The sequence below is a fragment of the Argopecten irradians genome, chromosome 10 (genome assembly GCF_041381155.1).
Source record: "Argopecten irradians isolate NY chromosome 10, Ai_NY, whole genome shotgun sequence".
Classification (NCBI taxonomy): domain Eukaryota; kingdom Metazoa; phylum Mollusca; class Bivalvia; order Pectinida; family Pectinidae; genus Argopecten; species Argopecten irradians.
In genome coordinates this window covers 27,374,563-27,401,172 of record NC_091143.1, presented here as the reverse complement: position 1 = coordinate 27,401,172, position 26,610 = coordinate 27,374,563, and the positions used below count along the sequence as shown (strand labels likewise).

General features: G+C 35.2%; 1 protein-coding gene across 1 annotated transcript; it reads left to right on the top strand.

Annotated features, from left to right (window-relative positions):
* Positions 1-118: 118 nt before the first annotated feature.
* On the top strand, positions 119-21,765 carry LOC138332637 (tyrosine-protein phosphatase non-receptor type 9-like). The gene is made up of 12 exons (XM_069280640.1): positions 119-220; positions 6,223-6,366; positions 7,549-7,638; positions 8,499-8,623; positions 9,735-9,840; positions 10,424-10,534; positions 11,012-11,709; positions 12,073-12,233; positions 14,273-14,351; positions 18,004-18,067; positions 18,256-18,463; positions 18,891-21,765. The coding sequence occupies exons 1-12, from the start codon at positions 176-178 to the stop codon at positions 19,115-19,117; spliced, it is 2,058 nt and encodes a 685-aa protein (XP_069136741.1). The 5' UTR covers positions 119-175; the 3' UTR covers positions 19,118-21,765.
* The last annotated feature ends 4,845 nt before the right edge of the window (positions 21,766-26,610 follow it).

Here is a 26,610-nt window from a genome sequence, read left to right as displayed (position 1 = left end):
TAAAAAATTATATTTATCATGTTATTTACTTGGTAATGGAATAAAATATTTTCGAGTGACATAGGTAATGAAATCATTACAATTTGATCGATGATTTATTAAAATATCAAAGGATTTTTATTTACGACATTCTGCTAATGAATCCGCTGCGCAAACTCACTTCCGCAGTTTATTGATGAGGATGGCTGACTGCGGAGGATTGTCAGTAGAGGAAGAAAGGGTAAGAAAGTCATTTAGAGAAACTTTATTTGTCTTTCTTTGATCGTATAGTTTAATTTCGGTTACTATTTTTCACTTTTCATTTTCCTTCCGACGTAAAATCGACAAGGTTGCTTATAAACAGTGCTGAAATCTGGTAGGTCGGACACATAATCTCGACAGAGTTAGATTTAGAGCCCACACAAAGCACAGAACTAGACCTCTTTTAATGGAAAACATATCAATTTGGATTTGTATTGATCGACTAATCTTTCCCATTATTGGTATACTAAGTATTATTTGAAAATTGAGACAGATTGACTGGAATTATAAAGTTCATATTGTGTTTCATTACAGGTACATATATATATATTTATCTGTATCTGTGGAGCCCATCCTTACATTTCGTGGTAAAGATGCCACATTTAATTCATTGTAAATTTGGGTTCATGTTGAATTTATTGACACATTTATAATAAATGGTTATTATTGCTCTTATAAAATTGTCAAAACTTATTGTTTAATCTGAAAGAAAAGGATGTGCATGCAGATATCTGTTTGACATCTTCAATGAGCTGGCGGCTATAGACTAAAAATATAATTATGTGATAAGAAATTTATTTACAATTTCACTAATTTGATATGTCACAAACTTTAAAGTGAATAGTCAGGCAAAGAAAACCAGTCTAAATGAGTTAATTGGCCTTCCAAAAGTCCTTATAAAAAAAAATTACAATGTAAATTTAGCGCAGTTCTAAAAAAAAATTTGCTGAACACTTTGAAAGTGAGGCTGTTTGGGAATGTCAACATGGACATACCAGCCAGGAGGACGTTTTTGAATTCCTATAATATATATAGATTTCTTCGCATGCAAAGCGATTTTGAAGAGAAATTTTATTTTTCTATTTCACAAGAAATTATATACTGGATATATTATCACCATTTTTACCTTTTTTAGCCTTCCTTTGCCCGACTTTTCACTTTAAGGCAAGTGGTATTTGAAATTATCAATAAAGTTTAATTCATGAAATTCTTAGCTATTTGTCAGTGTAATAATGTATTTTTTTCTTTAAAAACTATATAATTAATTTTTCTTTGTTTTCATATCATATCTGGCTTTCTGATTGGCCAATATTTTTTTTTGCATACCACTATGGAAAAAAAATTTGAGAATGGGGCGAAACCCTGACGTTATCGTGACGTCACAATAGAGACATTGACATTGCGTATTGATTTGGAAAAAAGAATCCCTTGAAAAACCACTATAATGTTACATTTAAACATACTTCATTTTATCAAATAGAGTATAAAATTAATTATACATATTGATGTCACTATTTTTTTAATTTTATCGGGTTATGAGAAAAAAAATTGTTAGCAAACTTTTGTGAGAATCCGCATTCACACAGTTTGCAAACAAATTTTGTTTTCATACCCCAATAAAATTAAAAAATAGTGACATCAATGCTTAAATATCAATTAAAATTTTGAATGTCATCTTTCTATAAGCAGAGCTTTTTCTCACTGCTTTGGGAATCGGGCCAGTCCCTTTGAATTTGGGAACATGTGTGTCAAAACTTATAAAACAAACATGTAATAAAGCTAACAAGTAAGATTTTTCATTTTCAGTATAGTTTATGTACTTTTCTGAAGCTAATTTAGCATATATTTAAAGCCTTCACCAGTTCATGCAATATTTTTGGTTACTTTTCAAGAAATTTGAATTTGGGAAATTTAAGGATTGAATTTGGAAAACTTTAGAGGCTTTGCCATAGGAATCAAATTTTTTGGTCCCAAATCATGCTGAAAAAAGAGCCCTGATAAGACTGATATTTTCATCTGCCAAGACAATATTACATGATGTTTTTGTTATACATTGACTGTTAGGATGTCAAAATTATGGAATGCATGCGCATAGTCACAATTACACTGCTAAACATGTCAGATGTAATATATAGACAGCATTTTAATTTACACAACATGTCAAAAAGTTGGGCTATTATATTTCGTCTAAGAATTTGTTTTCATTGTTGCCAGGTGCAAGTTTAGTAATTAGGCCAGCTTTATAGGGATCCAAATGACTGATTTAGGAATTTTGAGAACTATGAATTATGGTAAATCTGTTTATGAAAAGTAATTTAATGGACAAATGCTTAAGAACAATAACATCATATTTCTCTAAGGTTATTTGGCAATAATTATTGAATGGAATCAAATATTTTCTGAACTCTCCCCTGTTGTATACCAGCATGTTGGTTGTTTTTAAGTGAATAGTCTCCCCTTAGTGACTTGGAAGTGAATTGTCTCCCCTTAGTGATTTAGAGTAAATTGTCTCCTCTGTCGTGTATATATATGTTGGTTGGTTTATAAGGGCGCAGCCCTTCGCGCCTGAAGGGCACAAAGTGCGAAGCACTAGATAACACATACATGAAGATATAAGAAAAAACTCAATCTTCAACAGCTTCAGTTTGCGGCCGCCATTTTTTTCCCCACTGTAAAAAATCCCATCAGGGTGAATGCGATGCTTTGAAGTCAGCTCATTATGGAATCAAGCGGTTCAAACGCTTTTATGCTCTGATGAATGTAATCTTCATCCGGCAGAAGCTCAGTGCTATTGCTCTTTATTTGCAAGCAATCAAGTGATAGACCACCTTCCAATATAATCAGCTGACCAAAAAAAGAATATCTGTTACGAAAATAAGAATTTCTTCCTTCTCTTATGTGGATTTCCTTCTCAAATGTAGGTTTATGGACAAGGATAGAGTGGAAATATATGGAAAAAAAATGAACAGAAAATTCGGCTCCGTTATTTCCGTAAATTGAACTTTTTAACAGTGCATAATTAATGGTTACTGAAAAATCTGGATGCGCCCTTTAAGGTCTTGCCGTCAGTCATATTATAATTAGTGTGAATTGCTCCCTGCTCTAACATGATTCAATAACTGTAACCAATATTTGGTTACTATGGTCTGTAATTAACGTTAAATTGGGACATATAGTTAATATGTCTTAAATTCAGTACATGGGGATGTTTGGGAGCTCATACCCACAATGCAATATATCAAATGATGTCATTAATTAATATATGTAGCTTGATGTCATCAATTTTGATGTAGTTGTTTCAAAATGAAATTCATAGGGTTTTTTCCGGGGGTGGGGGGGGGGGGGTGGGGGGGATTAAAGTAGAGTTTTATCATCTGTGTCAAGTGGACGGGGATAACTTAGCCTTTGTGGCCTTGCCTGGATTGACGTGGCCATTCCTACTGTATGTGGATATAAATCTGATCGTGATGGTACAGGCCCTACAGTGAACTCCAGGCTTTTGTTTTGCTCTCTTTGTCTCTGTTCTCCTTCAATCCGGAAGATAGTACTTGTCAATGATATTGAAGCATCCGGTCTAATAGAAATACATATCTGTGGTTGTGATGTATGTATCATATGGCTCAGACACTGGATTTCAAGCAATTTCTTGAAAACTATCACTCTTTTCCGTGAATTTCTAGATACCTTTAGATATGTCAATAATAGATTTCCTTTCCGACTTCAAGGTCAAGGGAAGATAACTTAACATCAAAGTTGTTAAATGGTGTTTAACGGTGATTATAGCTTTCTGTGTTGATATGAAAGCATTATGATAAAAACTAAAACAAAATGAGAAAAAAGAGAATTTTTTGGAAAATATTAATGTACTACATCACAATATAATTGATGCTTTTGAAAAGTTTTTTTTATATAAGATATTGTGGCTTTGAATAATTTGAAAGGGTATCTTTCAGTGATGAGTACATATAGGTATAGTCTTACCTGAAAATAATGAAATTTAGGGGACCCTGATCAAGACGATGTTTATAAGAAGCGAATGCATAACATTATGATACAATATATATATATATGTATTAAGAATACCAATTTGGTTATTAGATAAATAAAATATTTCATAGCTTCTAAAGATAAAACTAATAGTAGAATGCATTAAAAATATAATTTCTGTATGTATACATACCATATTATTTTGTACAATTAGTTTCCACTGACCAACAAGTAATTAATAGAAAACTGAAACCTAAGACTATATATTGTCGAAGGGTATTCTGACATTTTTAGTGGCTGTGGATTCAATTATGGGGGTGGTCTCTGAAGGCCAAGAGGTATTTACTGTTGAATAATGTACATGCTTAAAGAAAAGCCAAGTGAAGAAAGGAGTGGTCACTTTTAAGTGTGGGATGATCATATATAGAGGAACTTCTATGTATAATTTAATATGAATATTTTGCCTGCATAACTAAACTACAAGATAGCTTTATACATGTAAGCATTTAAAAAAAATTATATCAAAATAAGCAGGATTGAGGTAAAATATAAAAATATGTTACAATTGAAGCTATGTGTCAATTTAAGATTAGCTCAAATTGAATTGCAGTACTGTATATCAAAATAACATCTGGGGGTCAATTTATAACTCTGATTTACTACTGTTTACAGGTAGTTTCCCTTCAAGGAATGAATTCTCTTCTAGCCTAAAATTCCCATTAAGATTTAAAAACTCTTTTTATGGTTGGTTTTCCTAAAGGAATGAATTCTCTTCTGTCCTAAAATTCCCCCAAGATTTAACCACCACCACCCCCCACCCCCCTTGAAGCTAATAAGTTTTGTATCACAATTTTTTTTTGCAAATTTCTTCATATTTAAAGATGCTCCACTGCCGACAGAGCATAAATGATATTCATCATTTGAAAAATAGTTGGTGTTTAATCATGTCTGTTTATGCCTAATTAACACAAAAAAAAATATAAAATAATTTATTTCGCCTTTGGTGCATGCGCAATAAGTACTTCATTCCATAAAGGATATAGTGCCACGGAATTTTTACGGTGTGCAATTAATTATTTTTCATATTTTTAACTTGAAGTAAAATTAGAAGCTCAAACTTTTCAGTGGTGGTAATGGTGTAAAGTAATTAACTTTTGTGACTGAAGAAAAATACTAAATCGTCTGCTTCTGTTTTTGATAGTGAAAAAATACCATTTGTCAGCGGTGGAGCATCTACTGCATATTTTATGATAAACTCAAACTTTTAATTATTGAACCTAGAATTTCTTGTTTTACTTAATCTAAGAATAGAATTAATTGTTTTACAGTACTTTTCTTTCAAAATGAACATACTTTTGGACTAAAATAGGAAGAGTCAAATTCCCCTATAGTTTACAAAACCTTTCTTCTTTTTTGAAAAAGGAAATAAATATATAGCCCCCCCTTCCAAACCTACATTGATCCCTGAACATAAAATTGAAGCAAAAGTCAATAGCACTTATGTATGATTAATTTCCACTCACATTAATTTGAATCAATAATCGAAAACAGCATAGAGTTATTCAGTATTAAATCTTAATTATGAGCAGAATTTGCTCCATTGCCGACAGAGCATAAATGATATTCATTATTTGAACAATATTTGGTATTTAATCGTGTATATATATGTCTAATTAACACAAAAAATAATATAAAAATAATCGATTTTGCTTTTGGTGCATTCGCAATCAGTACTTTAATTTATTCCATATAGGATATAGTGCCACGGAATTTTTTCGGATGCAATTAATTATTTTTCATATTTTCAACTTTAATTGAAGTAAAATTAGAAGCTCAAACTTTTCAATGGCGGTAATGGTGTAAAGTAAGTAACTTTTGTAATTGAAGAAAAATACTAAAGCGTCTGTTCCTGTGTTTGGTAGTGAAAAAATACCATTTGTCGGCAGTGGAGCAACTTTAAATAAAGCCTTGACTTGCATACTGCACCTTCCTTCATCTGAAGAATTAACAACAATTGTATTTGTCTGCCTAGATTTATTTCAGCATTTAGACAATAGCAAGAAATTGGTGATTTGATGGATACAGAATGTCAGGAATTACCGGTATATTGAACTTTTAATATTGGACAATTAGGTTAATTTATACTAGTCATTGTTTATAGTATTTTGTACCAGGGAGAGATACAGAATTAACCATTGAACACATTCATTTCAGGAAGTGAATAGTTTCCTAGAGAGGGTGAATAAACTCCGGGAGGAGGAAAACAAGGATGCCATCCCTAAGAACACAGCAGTCAAGTTTCTCATGGCCAGGAAGTTTGACAAACAGCGAGCACTAGAGTTGTACCTAAACCACGAGGTGAGTACCAACAGTCACACAGGGCTATACACAATACACCTAATATACACCACTGTCTCATCAATTAAAGGTCATCGCTCTGGTCTCAAGTACTTTCATAACAAACAATGGGGTCAGAAAGATTTTACACTGGATCACACTGAAATGGCTAGATGTATATAAGATACTAGTAGTTTTGTTTGTTGTACAGACAGTTTCGGTCGTTTTGGGACATATCACTTTTTTTCAGTGGAAGAAAAACCGGGTATTCGTACTCAGAAAAAAAACACCTGAGACCTACAATCAATACTTTGGAAATGCCCCATATATGCATGTTGGTAGTAGCAACCCAGAGGTGGAAATTAAAGCTAGTTGTAGAAAGTAAACAATTCTGCCACTGTGGCCCTATATAGTCACGAATCTTAAAGGCTGGAGTTGTATTGCATACAACATATGGTATCTGTGATTGTGAACAAATGCAACCAGATTTGTGTTTATAGCAAATATTGGGCACTGCATTTATATCCCATACTCCATCAGAATATGTTTTCAATTCGGAATTTCTTAACTCAAAAAGTAAAATTTCAGGTTTAATATTAATAGCTCACATTCAGCTATTTAAAATTTAAAATTAACTAAAATTGACAAGTGTGGTATATGATTATTCTTATGTGTACCACCAAGTTCATGGTCATGTCCTGTTTTCACTGGCTTTTAAAGTGTATAGAAATTAGAAATAAAAATAAACCCCAAAACCACATACACTGCATACTACGAATCTGTGATCATATTCATGATTTCTATTCATATATATAAGGCAATTTAACATCCTGGTTGGGTATATGTACATTACATGTAGGCCGGTATTGACATGTGTGTAGGCCAAGGGTACCGCACCTGTTCTTGTATAATGTTATGTAATGACGTAATATCAGCAATTACATTTAATTTTCCTTTTAGAATTCCTGGAAAAGGGGATATTATTCTGTACATTTGGTTTTAGATTTAACTGATAATACAATATACAGTACTGTTATATTACAAAAGAGTTTTATAAATGTTCTGAATAGATATTCTGTAATTTCAATATTCTGTTGTTTCAATGCTTGAATGACTTTCTGTTTTGCGTTTTATTGATACTTTGCATGATGTAACAGACACAGTATAATTAAATCACATTGATTCTATTCCCATTTTAATCAGAGTACTAGAAGAAGAGAAAGCTTAGTCAATATCTATCCGTTAGATGACTACCTGAAACAGGAATTAAACACGGAAAAACTGACTATACTGGTAAGTAGTAATTATTGTCATTTAGAGATTGTATCAATATGATTAAACAGATTTCAATTTCTTGGTACATATTGATATGATTAATATTGATTTCCTGGAAATGTTGAATTTCAAATGCATTTGAGAGACCCATATTTAATTAAACAGTATTCTGGACAACTACACAATGAAAAAATAATGATATTAAATAACAATACATTGTATTTGTGTTGATATTATGTAACAACGAGGTGCAAAATAAATTTGAAATAAACTCTACTAAGAATTTTGTACACAATTTTGTATCAGTATTTCTTTCTTTGGTCTTAATTAATTGGGTCCACTATTAAGAGGCTGTATGTCATGTAAAAGATATAAGTCACTGTGGTCATGTGTTTTATTGTTTTTGTCTTTTAATTTTCCTGATCTCATTTATCAATGGATTTTGACCCGATTCGACATGCTTATAGAAAATTATCTACACTTTCAGCTTATAATATTTTCATAATAAGTTATCTGATGTTTTGTTTTCAAAATATCACATATCACAAAAAAGTGTCGCTTACTGATAGAACAAGGTTTTCTTTAAAAGAAATAGTGAAAATAAAATTAGGAAAATATTATGAGCTGAAAGTGAAAACAATTTTCTATAATAAATAGATAATTTAAAAAAAAAAAAAAAAAAAAAGTAAAAATACATGAAATATGAAGTGTCCAAATACTTTAATCCAGGCACTGTAGAAGAATGTATTTCATTATTTTCATAGAAAGTCTATCCCTGCTTCCTTTTGATTAGAAATTAAGTGCTGTTTCCAGATCAGCGTACATAACATCCTGTTACTTGTAGATGTAATATTGACTATGATGGTATAAAATTACAGCCAGGAAGAGACCGACACGGCGCAGCCATCGCGTTGTTTACAGCACGACTGCACACACCTGCTTGTACATCACAACAACTTGTTCTCAAAGGCCTTATCTACCAGCTTGATGCTGCTCTCGAAAGGTATACTATATAACTACAGATATAAATATGAAGATATCTTTATACAGATGCAATGAAATTTGGGTGGGGGGGGGGGGGGGGGGGGTTGAGAGAAATTAATAGTGATATTAATTAATAATGATCTAAAAGAAATTTGTATTAGGCAGGGCAAGTCTGATACATATAATTATGTACATGTTTTCTTACAAATCCAATATTTTCTCCGTATTTGGTCACTATGTAACAAACTGTGTAATAAATTTATCCCACCGACAGCCGTTTCAAATAAATACGTAAATTTAAGATTTAACTGCTAAAAAAAACTGAGATCTTCTGCAACTTTTACCTCACAGAATGACTTGCACTGATATGATTCATTTCAATTGAATAATTCAATACTTCTTACCAATTTCTTATAAGTTGTCAGAACGAGGGAAACATTTCATGGCCACCATCTCGTTGGAGGCAAAGAATTTCATTCAAACCTAATAAGAGATTCTACTAGTCTAATATGACTATGTCTTGGATAACATGTGACAATTTTTTAACCAATATGGAGATTTAAAGTTCGAGATATCAACATAACATTTGTAAGGTAGATTTACCGTCAATTAGACACATGGTATGATGATAGTGACGTTATTTTCGTATCTTGAAATCTACATAGAGGAATTATACAAGACTGTTGCCTGAGAGAGGTTCAGTAGTGTTATCGAGGTGGGTCCTGTCCTAACTTGTTCTCCTTTGTGTTGTGTCACATCTTGTTCCACTTTAATATGTAGAGTCAAGGGCATTCTTTAATGATTTTAGTCGTCATGATAGTTTTATTTATAATTCAAGAAGAAGACAGATTTTGTCAGATGTGTGTACAAATACTGCCTTTTATCTTCAGTCATTAATTCTGATGACATATGGGATGTACACATCATAGTTTGAAATTACTCAAAACTAATATACTAGAAGTATATACCGATAACTAAGTTCTGTATTTGAGGATTCGGTTTTTGTTGCTCATTGACATAAGGAAAAATCTTTACAAACTCTCTTTAATGATTCATATTGGTGTCATGAAAAGCTAAGAAAACTGCTTTCAATTGTTTCAGTGCTTTTAAACTCTGTTATTTATTTTCAGCTTGGAAACTCAAAGACATGGCCTGGTTTTCATATATGATATGACAGAATCTAAATATAACAACTTTGATTATGAACTAAGCAAGAAAATACTGAACATGCTAAAGGTAAAGATAATACCTGTATTAAATGTCAAAAAAAGAATGGTTAAACTGCATGTCTTATTGTCTAGATCTTAAATGGGGATATTTATCAACGAATCATCAGTATTCTTTCACGGTTTTCTATAAACAAATTTTTCTGTTTTGTCTGACAATGGCATCCTGATGCAATCATTACTTTGAAAAAGAAATTGGATCAAATTGAAAAAAATAAGCAAAGAAAGTTATATCATATATTATGCTATATTGTTTCAAAGCCTATATCGTTGTTTATTTTCCTGAATAATTATTATGTAGGTAGGTGGGTGGATGGGGGAAGATGAAAATATTGTTGAAAGTTTCCCTGTTCACTGGTTTATTGATGATTTTAATTAAAAAACAATGTTGAACATCTTGGTCAAAAGATTTTTCCTGAGTCATGTACAAAAATTATGTAGGCTAAAAGGGGAATCCCCATTTTAACCACAAGCTGAGTCAGCAACAAGTAAGAAATGAACTAGTCAGTGATTCTGATTCATAATGAGGTTGGATAAAATTTAACTTTGTGAGGAAACTCAGTTTCTATTCTAACAATAAACAACTGTTTTAGGGAGGTTACCCTGCCAGACTGAAGAAAGTACTCATCGTTACTGCACCACTTTGGTTTAAGGCACCATTCAAAATACTTCGCCTTTTTGTGAGAGAGAAATTACGAGACCGGGTAAGTTGAACTTGACCACCCAATGCTTCATCTGTACAGGAAAATTACGAATTATTTTTTTCATTGAAAATTTTTTTTTATTAAAGATAACTAATTCAATGACTACATGACTGAACTGTAAGAATTTCAAAGAACACTTGTACATGGATATTCCAATAAACCACACAGAATTTTTGAAGACATGCAAATATCTTTAATTCGCAACATTTTTAACAAAGACTGATATGAGAACTTTTCAATTTAAGTTTAAGCAAGGTCATAAAAATTGGTTGAAATTAAAAATGTAATTGAAGTCATGTAGTTTTCTTGTTAAGTATAAGGATTTGTGCAGTTACATTTTCACACATTTCCACCTAAAATTTCATAATGGACTAGTCTAGTCTTTAATTTCAAAGAGCCTAAATGTGCTTTCAGTGGTGAAGGAGTTGAATATTAAAAACAAATTTCAAGATCATTACATCGCTTTGAATATTTCAGGTCTATACAGTGAGTTTAGGTCAGTTAACACAGCACATACCAAAGGAATCGTTACCACGACAACTGGGAGGGAACGCCCCAGATACACATGGGTCATGGCTGCAAGTGTGTGCCAATGTATGTGCCAATCAAAATGCTGATATTGACTCTTACTTTATGACATCCAAGAGAAGTGTTGAACGAAATTCTCGAGGATCTGTGTCTCGTAGGAGTTTGTCAAGTGATATGTCGGACACATTATTGATAAGTGACATTGATTCGGAGGAATCAAAAGAAACTATAAATGAGAAGCACAATTGTGAGGATAAGGAAAAGGAAGTACAAATGAACGGAGATGAGACGGCGGAAAAAGAAGTTACAGTCGAAAAGGAGGATTCTTGTGTGAATAACACAGGCAAACGTCGTCGTGAATCAGATCCTATTATGGAGGCAGGAAGTGTGAAAAAAACTGTTGATTCAGCAATGGACTGTAATAATTCTGAAACAAATGACCAAAATCTAGAGATCCCAAAAAAGAAGCGCCCTCTGTCAGCCAGTTCAAACAACATGTTTGAGGATTCAGTACATAGACCTGAAACTGGGGGGCTAAATCTAGATGAACTAGCGGAACACTGTCGAAATCTCAAAAGGAAAGGAATGTACCAAGAATATGCTTTAATCAAGTTAGAACCACCTGCAGGTACCTTCACTGTATCAAAGTAAGTTTTTGTATATATCGGGTAAGAGTCATGATTTCAGATTTCAAACTATCTATAATGGAACCATCCTTGATATTCCAGGGGTTACAAAGTTGTAACACTGTATACTCACTCCTGGACTACGAGAACGGTCAACACACGTAGCTATATAGTAACCTTTGATGAATTGAGAATATTGTATTGCTTTCTTTTTAAGGGAGAATCTTCCAGTTTGAAAGTACAATAACAAAATTATTGGATTTCATCATGTGTTGAGTCCAGTGCTTTGCTAGATTCCATATACGGATTATTTTCTATTTCTATTAATTAACAGGAAAACAAATATATTTCATTTGAATTAAAATAATGTGTTTTGCTTTATAGAGCCAAATACAACTTACCTAAGAACCGCTATTCAGATGTGCTATGTTTTGATCATTCACGTGTTCACCTACCTGGCCGCGACGGTGACCCTTCCTCTGACTACATCAACGCCAACTATATGGACGGTTATATGCAGAAACAAGCCTACATATCTACACAGGGTAAAATATATTATTGTAAAACTGTAATCAAGCTATGCAAGTGTTCAAAACACTTACACACTTCTACATGTAAACAGTATACAGTAATTTTTATTTTCACTTTTGCAATAACCTTGATTGATATGGTGTTTAAAAGTTTGAATTTGAATTCAAAAGAAGGAAAAAAATTGTTCAACACCATCTGTTATTTTCTTTTTATCTTACATTTATATATATATACGAAAAAACAAAACTAAAACAAATCTGCAATCTCTAGCGCTTTCACAGCTACCTTTGTTCTTCATGAGATGTTTAATGATCAAAATAAATCTGCAATCTCTAGCTAGCACTTTCACAGCTACTGTTGTTCTTCAGGAGATGTTTAATGATCAAAACAAATCTTCAATCTCTAGCTAGCACTTTCACAGCTACTGTTGTTCTTCAGGAGATGTTTAATGATCAAAACAAATCTTCAATCTCTAGCTAGCACTTTCACAGCTACTGTTGTTCTTCAGGAGATGTTTAATGATCAAAACAAATCTGCAATCTCTAGCTAGCACTTTCACAGCTACCTCTGTTCTTCAGGAGATGTTTAATGATCAAAACAAATCTGCAATCTCTAGCTAGCACTTTCACAGCTACCTCTGTTCTTCTGGAGATGTTTAATGATCAAAACAAATCTGCAATCTCTAGCGCTTTCACAGCTACCTCTATTTTTCAGGAGATGTTTGATGATCAAAACAAATCTGCAATCTCTAGCACTTTCTCAGCTACTGTTGTGCTTCAGGAGATGTTTAATGAACAAAACTAATCTGCAATCTCTAGCGCTTTCTCAGCTACCTTTGTTCTTCAGGAGATGTTTAATGAACAAAACTAATCTGCAATCTCTAGCGCTTTCACAGCTACTGTTGTTCTTCAGGAGATGTTTAAAGGCCCACTACCTTTCCGAAACGGCTTTTAATTTTTAAAATGGAAATGTAAAACGAGATCGATTATTTTGTAGCGTCGCAAAAGTTATCAACTTACCGGTAATGCTACACTTATCATCACCTTCTGAACAATTTAATTAAAATAAATAAAATGTTAATTTTCATAACGCGGGTCGTCTTATGTTTTCCGCCGTCGTCCTAAATGCCGCGCGGTAGTTGATTATCACTGCCCCAGAAGGCAAAACAGTGAAATGAAACCCAACTGTTATCATATATTACGCAGGATATCTTGCATAAGCTTCATGTTGTAACCCCATCTTAGGCCATCGATATATATTTTCTTATGTTATCTATGATTTTTAGAAACCTTTAAATTTTGCTCCGGAAAGGTAGTGGGCCTTTAATGATCAAAACAAATCTGCAATCTCTAGCTAGCGCTTTCACAGCTACCTCTGTTCTTCTGTGAAAGCGCTAGAGATCGCCAATTTGTTTTAGTTTTTAATTCCATCACAAGGATATTAGACATTTAAAAATGAAGTTACATTAGAAGGATCAAAGTCATAAAAAAGATCAACTTTATAACACTGTCCTGTAAAATCAATACCCCCGGAAAAAACCTTAATATTACGTATACAGTGGCATATTTTGGATAATAAATCATATGATTCCGGGTCTTTAACAAATTTACACAATCGTTTCTACTGCAGTGTCAACTTCCAATTTGTCATTTTCAAGTAGTTTGGTTGTCAGATTGTGAAAAACCCACTTTCATGTTAGAGTTACTTCCCTTTGCACTATCAGTAGGTCAGTGAATATCAAATTTTGAAGGGTTATGAAAGATGAAATGTCTGAAATGTATCATCTTTTCATTATCAAAAAATCAAATATGTATATTTATTTGAACCTTTTTATTTGGTTAGAAATTCTTGATAGGACTGCAGTGACTAAGAATATTTCTTTGGTCACAATTTCTTCGACCATTCAAGGTAGTTTTGCTGCTCTATTTGCTATATTCTAACTCAAAAATCTTCTTTAAATGACAGCTTTCAATTGGATGTCAAACAAATATATACCAAATTCTTTGTATTTTACACATGTATAAAAACTGACCTTAACTGTTTTCTGTTTTAGGACCACTTCCAAAGACATTTGGAGATTTCTGGAGAATGGTTTGGCACTCTCAAGTCATGGTTGTTGTTATGACAACCAAGTAAGTTAATATGTGTTCCTAGTTAGACATATATTTCATTTCTTAGTACTGTCCTGTATATCTTAAGCATCTTATATTTGAAACACTTAATAAGACTTCAGTATCACCAGTACTAACAATGAAGGTAACAAGTTAATCACATGATTAATGAAATTTTCATTTCTCATTTACTGCAATTAATAAGATTATATTTTCACTAATATCAGCAAGTAAGTAAAGAATGGAATTCTTGAAAGTCTTATAAAATTTTGTAAAGTTAGTAGTTTTAGCAATTATTTTATCTTTATTTGAAAATAATCGTTAAACTGTGATTAGCCTTATTACCCTTCGAACAACTGGACTCAGCGACCATTACCTTCCATACCCTCCTGTGCTTCCACATCATTTCCCATTTGAAATAATATAGCTAGATATTCATTGTAATATTTTGAACATAAAGTATTTCGCATATCCAAGAAATCATTTAAGAGAGAATTTATATTCATTTTTGCTGGGGAACAACCCCTCTGTAGAATAATGCTATGGACATGTAATCGCAAAAATTTTACCTCGCACATAATATTTAGTACTTTAGTTTATGTGTGAAACTATGTTGTAAAAAATTAACAAATGTATTTCTTGTAAAATAAATAACATAGCGAAATATATTTACTGGTGTTAAGTGTGAAAATATCTGTGTTTGTGTTAATCCTGGCTATTCCCCTGATTGTCTGGTGTTTGTGTTAATCCTGACTATTCCCCTGATTGTCTGGTGTTTGTGTTAATCCTGGCTATTCCCCTGATTGTCTGGTGTTTGTGTTAATCCTGGCTATTCCCCTGATTGTCTGGTGTTTGTGTTAATCCTGGCTATTCCCCTGATTGTCTGGTGTTTGTGTTAATCCTGGCTATTTCCCTGATTGTCTGGTGTTTGTGTTAATCCTGACTATTCCCCTGATTGTCTGGTGTTTGTGTTAATCCTGGCTATTCCCCTGATTGTCTGGTGTTTGTGTTAATCCTGGCTATTCCCTGATTGTCTGGTGTTTGTGTTAATCCTGGCTATTCCCCTGATTGTCTGGTGTTTGTGTTAATCCTGGCTATTCCCCTGATTGTCTGGTGTTTGTGTTAATCCTGGCTATTCCCCTGATTGTCTGGTGTTTGTTATCGGCTAGAGCGTGTGCCGGCTATTCCCCTGATTGTCTGGTGTTTGTGTTAATCCTGGCTATTCCCCTATTGCTGGTGTTGTGTAATCCTGACTATCCCTGATTGTCTGGTGTTTGTTTAATCCTGGCTATTCCCCTGATTGTCTGGTGTTTGTGTTAATCCTGGCTATTCCCCTGATTGTCTGGTGTTTGTGTTAATCCTGGCTATTCCCCTGATTGTCTGGTGTTTGTGTAACTGATCTGGTGTGAGTTCAACACCAGGACTACACAGTAACAGGGTTTGTGTTAAATACAAAGGTATATCTACATTACTATAGCTGATACAGGGGTAGGGAGGGGGAACAACACCAGTGTACACAGTAACAGGCCTTCTTACACACGGTACAAGGTGATCTACATTCTATAGCTGATACAGGGTAGGAAGGGAACAACACCAGGACTACACAGTAACAGGGCTCTTCTTACACAATACAAAGGTATATCTACATTTCTATAGCTGTATATAGCTGATACAGGGGTAGGGAGGGGGAACAACACCAGGACTACACAGTAACAGGGCTCTTCTTACACAATACAAAGGTATATCTACATTTCTATAGCTGTATATAGCTGATACAGGGGTAGGGAGGGGGGACAACACCAGGACTACACAGTAACAGGGCTCTTCTTACACAATACAAAGGTATATCTACATTTATAGCTATATAGCTGATACAGGGGTAGGGAGGGGGACAACACCAGGACTACACAGTAACAGGGCTCTTCTTACACAATACAAAGGTATATCTACATTTCTATAGCTGATACAGGGGTAGGGAGGGGGAACAACACCAGGACTACACAGTAACAGGGCTCTTCTTACACAATACAAAGGTATATCTACATTACTATAGCTATAGCTGATACAGGGGTAGGGAGGGGGGAACAACACCAGGACTACACAGTAACAGGGCTCTTCTTACACAATACAAAGGTATATCTACATTTCTATAGCTGTATATAGCTGATACAGGGGTAGGGAGGGGGGACAACACCAGGACTACACAGTAACAGGGCTCTTCTTACACAATACAAAGGTATATCTACATTACTATAGCTGATACAGGGGTAGGGAGGGGGAACAACACCAGGACTACACAGTAACAGGGCTCTTCTTACACAATACAAAGGTATATCTACATTTCTATAGCTGATACAGGGGTAGGGAGGGGGGAACAACACCAGGACTACACGGTAACAGGGCTCTTCTTACACAATACAAAGGTATATCTACATTACTATAGCTGATACAGGGGTAGGGAGGGGGAACAACACCAGGACTACACAGTAACAGGGCTCTTCTTACACAATACAAAGGTATATCTACATTACTATAGCTGATACAGGGGTAGGGAGGGGGGAACAACACCAGGACTACACAGTAACAGGGCTCTTCTTACACAATACAAAGGTATATCTACATTACTATAGCTGATACAGGGGTAGGGAGGGGGAACAACACCAGGACTACACAGTAACAGGGCTCTTCTTACACAATACAAAGGTATATCTACATTTCTATAGCTGATACAGGGGTAGGGAGGGGGGACAACACCAGGACTACACAGTAACAGGGCTCTTCTTACACAATACAAAGGTATATCTACATTACTATAGCTGTATATAGCTGATACAGGGGTAGGGAGGGGGGAACAACACCAGGACTACACAGTAACAGGGCTCTTCTTACACAATACAAAGGTATATCTACATTACTATAGCTGATACAGGGGTAGGGAGGGGGGACAACACCAGGACTACACAGTAACAGGGCTCTTCTTACACAATACAAAGGTATATCTACATTTCTATAGCTGATACAGGGGTAGGGAGGGGGAACAACACCAGGACTACACAGTAACAGGGCTCTTCTTACACAATACAAAGGTATATCTACATTACTATAGCTGATACAGGGGTAGGGAGGGGGAACAACACCAGGACTACACAGTAACAGGGCTCTTCTTACACAATACAAAGGTATATCTACATTACTATAGCTGATAAAGGGTAGGGAGGGGGGACAACACCAGGACTACACAGTAACAGGGCTCTTCTTACACAATACAAAGGTATATCTACATTACTATAGCTGATACAGGGGTAGGGAGGGGGGACAACACCAGGACTACACAGTAACAGGGCTCTTCTTACACAATACAAAGGTATATCTACATTTCTATAGCTGATACAGGGGTAGGGAGGGGGGAACAACACCAGGACTACACAGTAACAGGGCTCTTCTTACACAATACAAAGGTATATCTACATTTCTATAGCTGATACAGGGGTAGGGAGGGGGAACAACACCAGGACTACACAGTAACAGGGCTCTTCTTACACAATACAAAGGTATATCTACATTTCTATAGCTGATACAGGGGTAGGGAGGGGGAACAACACCAGGACTACACAGTAACAGGGCTCTTCTTACACAATACAGAGGTATATCTACATTTCTATAGCTGATACAGGGGTAGGGAGGGGGAACAACACCAGGACTACACAGTAACAGGGCTCTTCTTACACAATACAAAGGTATATCTACATTACTATAGCTTTATATAGCTGATACAGGGGTAGGGAGGAGGTGAACAGCTAATTTCTGCTATTGCATAATTTTAATACAGGTACCAGGTATATAGTTATAACCAGTTGAAAAAAAAAATCATGATTTTGTTATATTTGATTCACTATGATTATCTTGCTTGTATCCGTGTTTATAGACTGACGAGTCGCGACACCTGACACACCTACAGTTCACTAGTTGGCCTGACTACGGAGTTCCATCCTCTGCGGCAGCATTCCTCGACTTCCTGCACCGCGTGCGGTCCTGTCAGGCTGACGCCACAGCTCGCCTTGGTAATGCATGGCAGGGCCATCCTCTAGGACCCCCTATAGTGGTACATTGTAGTGCTGGGATTGGTCGCACAGGTAAGTCTTCTAAATAACACGGTAGACAAAATTTTGCTGGGGGTTGAGTTGGTCACGAAATTTAACCTACAAAATAACAAACAATATTTTATTACTGGTAGCCAGGTTACCTTTGTACCATGAAAAAAAAAGATAATTTGTTGTAAAAGTAAATTACAGTAAAGATTTAAATGTTATATAAGATTGTTGAAAATCCAAAATTTTAATTTAATTATGCAGCATCCTCAGGATATGAGGATAATTGTTTGAATCCCGATACAATTATCCTGGCTTCATTTTGGGTTTGGGTTTATATCATCACCATACCCTTTTAACACAGAATAATAAATTCAATTTTTGTTCTGAAATTTCATTTAAATCATATGCAAAATCATACGCAGGGAGTCCTATCTTATCTGAAAATTACTCATTTGCAAATTTTATTCAGGAACCTTCATGACCATTGATATATGTCTGAGGAAGCTGGAGGATACTGGTCGCGTGGACGTCCAGGAGACAGTTCGCAGGATAAGGTCGCAGAGGGCTTTCAGTATACAGATGCCTGATCAGTATGTGTTCTGTCATCTAGGACTTATAGAACATGCCATGAGACAGGGAAAACTTCAGGATGTCGATTGGACCGGCTTCGACGAAAGCGACAGCGAGAGTGATTAAAGGGAGATAAATCTGTCAGTATGAAATAACAAAAACAATTTTTCAAAGTATTGTTTGAATATTTAGATAAATTAACATTATGAAAGTTTTGAACATTTTGGTTTAAAATCAGGAAATTTGAACTTTCACTTATAATAGTAATTAAACATTACAGTATTATATTAAATTCAGAGTACAATTTAGAAATTTCAAACGGAAATCATTTTATAACCTATGCTTTTATTCAAGACTTAACCTTAAATTAAAATTCTTTAAATACTTCTGAATTATACAGTGTATCTTATATTTTAATGATTTAATGCTGTAGACACATGTCTTGAATAAAATGCCAGGTTCAAACATCAAAAATATTTCAAAATGTCAGAAATAGGATATAGAGAGTGAAGGAAAAATCAAATTGACAGTAACAATTTTTGGCACAAAAGTTCAATGTTCAAACTGAATCACTAAATTTTAGGGGCTTTCAGATTGTTCTATGACTTTGAGTCAACATATTCGTTTTTCAGTACACTGGTATGATGTAGTCATTGAGGACAGTGTAAAGAATACTTGTGGGTATATGAATTACAAAGAAGAAGTATAAAGGCATAGTAAATTCTCAAAAACAGAATGTTCTCATTAAAAATTTAATGTGCTGGGTCGGTCAATATGTTAAGCTGTAAAATTGTGGAAGTTTGTACACGATTTTCAGGAAGCAATTGGAGTGAGAAATTACCTTTATTACTCTTCAAATATCTGCCTATGAAAACATTTGTTTTGTGAAATTTTGAAGGTCAATGAGTGTTAGAGAGGCAGGTTGTTTCAAGCCTGTAAACATCTTATTAACCATTACGATTCATGACTTATATTGTAACAGCTTTTGACTGCTCATTTATCACTCTTTGTGGCAAGTAAACTAATAATTTCAGGATATATAGCTCTGAAAATTAGAATTCTTATTGACAGGAAACAGGTATTGCTCTTTGAAAACATGTTGTTTAGAATCGAGAACTTGTTAATTTATTATAAATTAAAAGGAACTTTTTGTGACAGTCCTCATAGCAACTTTACTGTAGATGTCCTGTTGCCGTTCTTTGCATGCCAGTTCAATGATAACAAGAACATTAACTCTTTTCTCCATTTATGTTATTGATATTACATTGTTCTAGTGTATCAATTCAATGTGCATCATGACATTAGTACATCCTCGATTATCCAGCGGTTACTATCACTGTCATCAGATCTACCCCAGAATATGTCATAGAACCTGAATGCATTTCTACCAATAACCTTTGAAGATTACACAGCCCAATTCTCATCTTCAAAGCTCTACAATGTATTTTTATTTGATTCTTTTGATGTACATATATTAAAGGACTAAAGTACTTTTACAATGCCTTCATTTTAACTATGACATTTTCCGGGGTGGATGTTAAGACAGTGATAGTAATCCTTGGAGTATTGAGGATGGACATTAGTGATATGTAACAGCATTTGTTTCTCTGGTATATATTATTTATATTTATGTATATATATTTATTTAGATTTTATTTTGTAAGTAAATATGAATTTGCTATTAATATACACTACAAAACCCATCTGTATTCAAAAACATTTTTTTACACCAAATTATCATTATTTCATGAAAAGTCATTAAAGATTTTGCATTGATATGGCAATTTTGTGTAGTCCTTTGGAAAATTGTGAATATGTAAAGAATCTTTATTTGTTTGTGATATATTGTATAAAAATTCTATACAATTGTATGGCATATGTATTATGGTTTGTATGAAGTATTCTACATTTGTTTGTGTATTTTTTGTACATGATAAATCATACAATTATTCTCATGTTTTGTTTGTTTCGCATCAAACATTTGTATTGAATGATGAATTTGTTTGGGATGTATACATTTTCACGGACCATCAATTGGGTTTCATATATTTGTATGGAATACCAAACAATTGCTTGTCAAAACATGTTTTTCATGGATTATCATACATATGTATGAAATATGAAACATTTGGTTGGAAAATATGATTATTCAGAATAGCTCTAATGACTTGTGTTTGATGTTTGGGAAAATCTGTATGGAAGATCATTTATTTGTTTAGTATTTTTCTCTAAACATGTATATCATAATTTGATTAGTGCACTCTTTGAATTTGTTGAAAATATTTTACAACTGTCTATAGAGTATTTTAAATTTTCTTAACCCAATATGGCCCAGGTAGCTGAATTATTTTTCCAAATTTGTGGCACTTTTATAAATTTAAATACCTTAGTGGATTAAATTTAGACTTTTGACAATTAATTGCAGCATTATAACCAATTAGTAAAACAAAGTTTTACATGTACATGTATATGTATATGGTATTCATGTTTTCATTATACTTTTAATAAAGATTTACATACAATGTATAAAGTGAACTTGAGGTCTTAAAATGCGGGAACGATGGTTTCTTATTGGGTTATAAAAGAGAGTTTGTTAAATTGAATATTTTCTACGTTTTCCTGCACCAGAGAAGAATGCTTGTCTCCTTTGTGGATCCCCTGTTGTAGATAGAGGCTGTACAGCTGTATATATACATTAGATTTGACTAGCTTTAAATTGTCTTGTACTAGTCTGACTTCTTCATTTAAATCATTTATATTCATTTATTTATATCTCTAAGTTCCTACTCCTCCTTCATCCTTGGATGGATTTCATCCATATTTGGTGTGAAACATTATTGATGAAGGACAATACTTTCATTAGAACTCTACATTTAATGTTCTATATCTATATTTGGGATGGACAATCATATTTTATATAAATGAGCCTGGTCCGACCCCTAGGGGCTGAGGGGTAGGGCCCCAAAAAGGCAAATTTTCTTAATTTTAGCTTTAAAATCCTACTTCTCCTTCATCCTTGGATGGATTTCATCCATATTTGGTGTGAAACATTATTTGGGACGGACAATCATATTTTATATAAATGAGCGTGGTCCAACCCCTAATGGCTGAGGGGTGGGGCCCCCAAAGGGCAAATTTTCTTAATTTTAGCTTTAAAATCCTACTCCTCCTTCATCCTTGGATGGATTTCATCTATATTTAGTGTAAAACATTATTGGGGAAGGATAATCATATTTGATGTAAATGAGCGTGGTCCAACCCCTAGGGACTGAGGGGTGGGGCCCCAAATGGGCAAATTTTCTTAATTTTAGCTTTAAAATCCTACTCCTCCTTCATCCTTGGATGGATTTCATCTATATTTGATGTGAAACATCATTGGAGACGGACAATCATATTTGATATAAATGAGCCTGGTCCAACCCCTAGGGGCTGAGAGGTGGGGCCCCAAATGGGGAAAATTTTCTTAATTTTAGCTTTAAAATCCTTCTCCTCCTTCATCCTTGGATGGATTTCATCCATATTTGTTGTGAAACATCATTGGGGAAGGACAATCATATTACAAATGAGCCTGGTCCGACCCCTAGGGGCTGAGGGGTGGGGCCCCAAATGGGGAAATTTTCTTAATTTTAGCTTTAAAAGTCCTACTCCCCCTCCATCCTTGGATGAATTTTATCCATATTTGGTGTGAAGCATCATTGGGGAAACACAATTATATTTTATATAAATGAGTCTGGTCCGACCCCTAGGGGCTGAGGGGTGGGGCCCCAAAAGGGCAAATTTTCTTATTTTAGCTTTAAAAATCCTACTCCTCCTTCATCCTTGGATGGATTTCATCCATATTTAGTGTGAAACATCATTAGGTAAGGACATTCATATTTTATATATTTGAGATAGGTGTGAACCCTTGGAACTGAGGGGTGGGGTCCCAAAAGGGCAAATTTTCTTAATTTTAGCTGGCTCACTTCCTGTTTTAAGGTTTCAGTCTCCGATCTCAATAAAAATTGGTCTATAGGGGTTTTAATTGATGCCGAACAACATGCAAACATTTTCGTAAAGATTTTGGTATTCCAAGATGGCCGCTGGCCCACTTCCTGTTTTAAGGTTTCAGTCTCCGATCTCAATGAAAATTGGTCTATAGGGGTTTTAATTGATGCCGAACAACATGCAAACATTTTCGTAAAGATTTTGGTATTCCAAGATGGCCGCTGGCCCACTTCCTGTTTTAAGGTTTCGGTCTCCGATCTCAATGAAAATTGGTCTATAGTGGTTTTAATTGATTCAGAAGGGGGGAACTTTAGGTAAGGACAATCATATTTTATAAAGGACCGAGGTAAGACCCATGGGGATAGTATGACCGAGGTCCAAAATGGGAGCTTTGCTGAAATGGCTTTAAAATCTGACTCCTCCTTATATTAATCCTTGAATGGGTTTCGACCATATTTGGATGAAGGGCTACCAAGTTTGTTCAACAAATGACATTTACCTTTTTCAGAAACTTACATATTCAACTAAGGAGTTTCCTTGTATTGTTTATATTAATCGTTAACCAATACTTTATACTGTGACTTTGTTGTTTTGTGCCATGAGTCAGATGACCGTTAAGGCCCATGGGCCTCTTGTTCATGTAGATTTCAAATCTGTAAAGATAAATGGATGTTCTCGAACTACTTTTTGAGATATTTGAGCTTGAAATATACCATCCATGCAAATTTGCTAACCGAAAATAGAAAAATTCATAAAATTATGTTTTTTGTAATATTAGGGTGAATGTAGTCTCGATCCTGTTGATTTTTTGTCCTACATTTCTTACGATAGAACAATATACAAAACTATTTTATTTTTACAAATGCTAACTAACTTTTGTTATTTCCCAGGACCGTTTCTATACGTAATTTTCATGTTTTGACATATTTTCACCCGTAAAAAATCAATGAATAGGCCAAAAAGGAAATGAAAACCCATGTCAATTTCACAATATTTGTATATGATATGCCCAAGGTAATATGTTTTTTCAAATATCATATAAAAAACACGGGGTCCTCGATCAAATTTTCACAATTTTGCAAGCTTGAAATTTGTAACTCGCAACCCTACCCCCATTTCATCCAGTGCTAAGATGGGTTATATTTGACTTTTTTAGCTCACCTGGTCCGAAGGACCAAGGTGAGCTTATGCCATACCGTGGCGTCCGGCGTCCGTCGTCCGTCGTCCGTCGTCCGTCGTCCGTCGTCCGTCCGTCCGTCCGTCCGTCAACAATCGACTTCTTCTCCATAACCGCTGGTCGGATTTCAACAAAATTTGGCTGGTAGCATCCTTATGGGCTACTAACTGAAAATTGTACAAATGATGGGGCTGACCCCCCAGGGGCCTGAGGAGCGGGGCCAAAAGGGGTCAATTTGGCTATTTCCATATAAACGACTTCTTCTCTGAAACCAAGCATGGGATAGCACCCATAATGCAATGGTAGCATCCTTATAGGGTGGGGATTCAAAATTGTACAAATGATGGGGCTGACCCCCCGGGGGCCTGAGGGGCGGGGTCAAATGGGGTCCATTTGGCTATTTCCATATAAACGACTTCTTCTCTGAAACCAAGCATGGGATAGCACCCATAATGCAATGGTAGCATCCTTATAGGGTGGGGATTCAAAATTGTACAAATGATGGGGCTGACCCCCCGGGGGCCTGAGGGGCGGGGTCAAATGGGGTCAATTTGGCTATTTCCATATAAACGACTTCTTCTCTGAAACTAAGCATGAGATAGCACTCATAATGCAATGGTAGTATCGTTATAGGGTAGGGATTAAAAATTGTACAAATGATGGGGCTGACCCCCAGGGGGCCTGAGGGGCGGGGTCAAATGGGGTCAATTTGGCTATTTCCATATAAACGACTTCTTCTCTGAAACTAAGCATGAGATAGCACTCATAATGCAATGGTAGTATCTTTATAGCTTGGGGATTCAAAATTGTACAAATGATGTGGCTGACCCCCGGGGGGCCTGAGGGGCGGGGTAAAAAGGGTTCAATTTGGCTATTTCCATATAAACGACTTCTTCTCTGAAACCAAGCATGGGATAGCACCAATAATGCAATGGTAGCATCCTTATAGGATGGGGATTCAAAATTGTACAAATGATGGGGCTGACCCCCGGGGGGCCTGAGGGGCGTGGTCAAAAGGGTTCAATTTGGCTATTTCCATATAAAACGACTTCATCTCTGAAACCAAGCATGGGATAGCACCCATAATGCAATGGTAGCATCCTTATAGGATGGGGATTCAAAATTGTACAAATGATGGGGCTGACCCCCAGGGGGCCTGAGGGGCGGGGGTCAAAAGGGGCCAATTCGGCTATTTCCATATAAACGACTTCTTCTCTGAAACTAAGCATGGTATAGCACCCATAATGCAATGGTAGCATCTTTATAGGTTGGGGATTCAAAATTGTGCAAATGATGGGGGCTGACCCCCAGGGGGCCTGAGGGGCGGGGTCGAAAGTGGCCAATTTGGCTATTTCCATATAAACGACTTCTTCTCTGAAACTAAGCACGGTATAGCACCCATAATACAATGGTAGTATCCTTATAGTGTGGGAATTCAAAATTGTGCAAATGATAGGGCTGACCCCCCGGGGGCCTGAGGGGTGGGGTCAAAAGTGGTCAATTTCTATATAAATGACTTTTTCTCTGCAACTTAGCATGGGATTACGCTCATAATGCAATGGTTACATCCTTATAGGGTTTGGATTCAAAATTTTGCAAATAATGGGGCTGACCCCCCGGGGGCCTGAAGGGTGGGGTCAAAAGGGGTCAATTTAGCTATTTCCATATAAACGACTTCTTCTCTGCAACTAAGAATGGAAGAGCACTTATAATGCAATGGTAGCATCCTTATAGGTTTGGGATTTGAAATTGTACAAATGATAGGGCTGACCCCCGGGGCCTTAGACGGCAATAGATGCGAGGTCAAAAGGTCAATTAGGCTACTATTTTCATATAAATTACTTTGTCTCTGAACCTATGTATTGGATAGCATATTTGTATGGTATCAATAGCATCATTGTATGGTTGTGATTCAAAATTAAACTTTGGGAGTCAATTTTGCTTATTTTTCTAATTGTCTGAGTCTTGTGATAATTACTAACAAAAAACCAGGTGAGCGATACAGGCCCTCTGGGCCTCTTGTTTGAAAATCATGCCACAAAAAAACATTCCACATCAGTTCATACGTTTTTGTGATATTATATCTGGTTTATGTCTGTTTGTTTTTATGATTTTCTCCAAATTATTTGTTTAAAGGAAATCCGTATGCGATTTTTTTTAGAATTCCGGAATTTTGGTCCGGCCGGATCCCATCTTACGATTTATAGCGACGAACGGCACTTCCGGTGTTTAAAAATTCATTCCCATTTACGACAGGGACCGCAAAAACATCAGAGATAGCATATTATTTTCACTTCACTGCTTTTATTTGACTTATTTAATGATTTTAAACATTCAATATTATATGTAGACAATTTTCACCTATTGAAAAAATATCCAAGTGTGATGTCGTGGCGTATCAGAAACCATTCTGGAATTCAAAACAACCTCCGCAACTTCCGGTATAGCGTCATATGAA

Excerpts from the sequence above, each read along its gene's own strand:
- LOC138332637 (XM_069280640.1), top strand. The coding sequence starts at position 176 with ATGAGGATGGCTGACTGCGGAGGATTGTCAGTAGAGGAAGAAAGG. Across the intron at positions 7,639-8,498 it reads CGGAAAAACTGACTATACTG|CCAGGAAGAGACCGACACGG; the intron begins GTAAGTAGTAAT and ends ATAAAATTACAG. Across the intron at positions 10,535-11,011 it reads GAGAGAAATTACGAGACCGG|GTCTATACAGTGAGTTTAGG; the intron begins GTAAGTTGAACT and ends TGAATATTTCAG.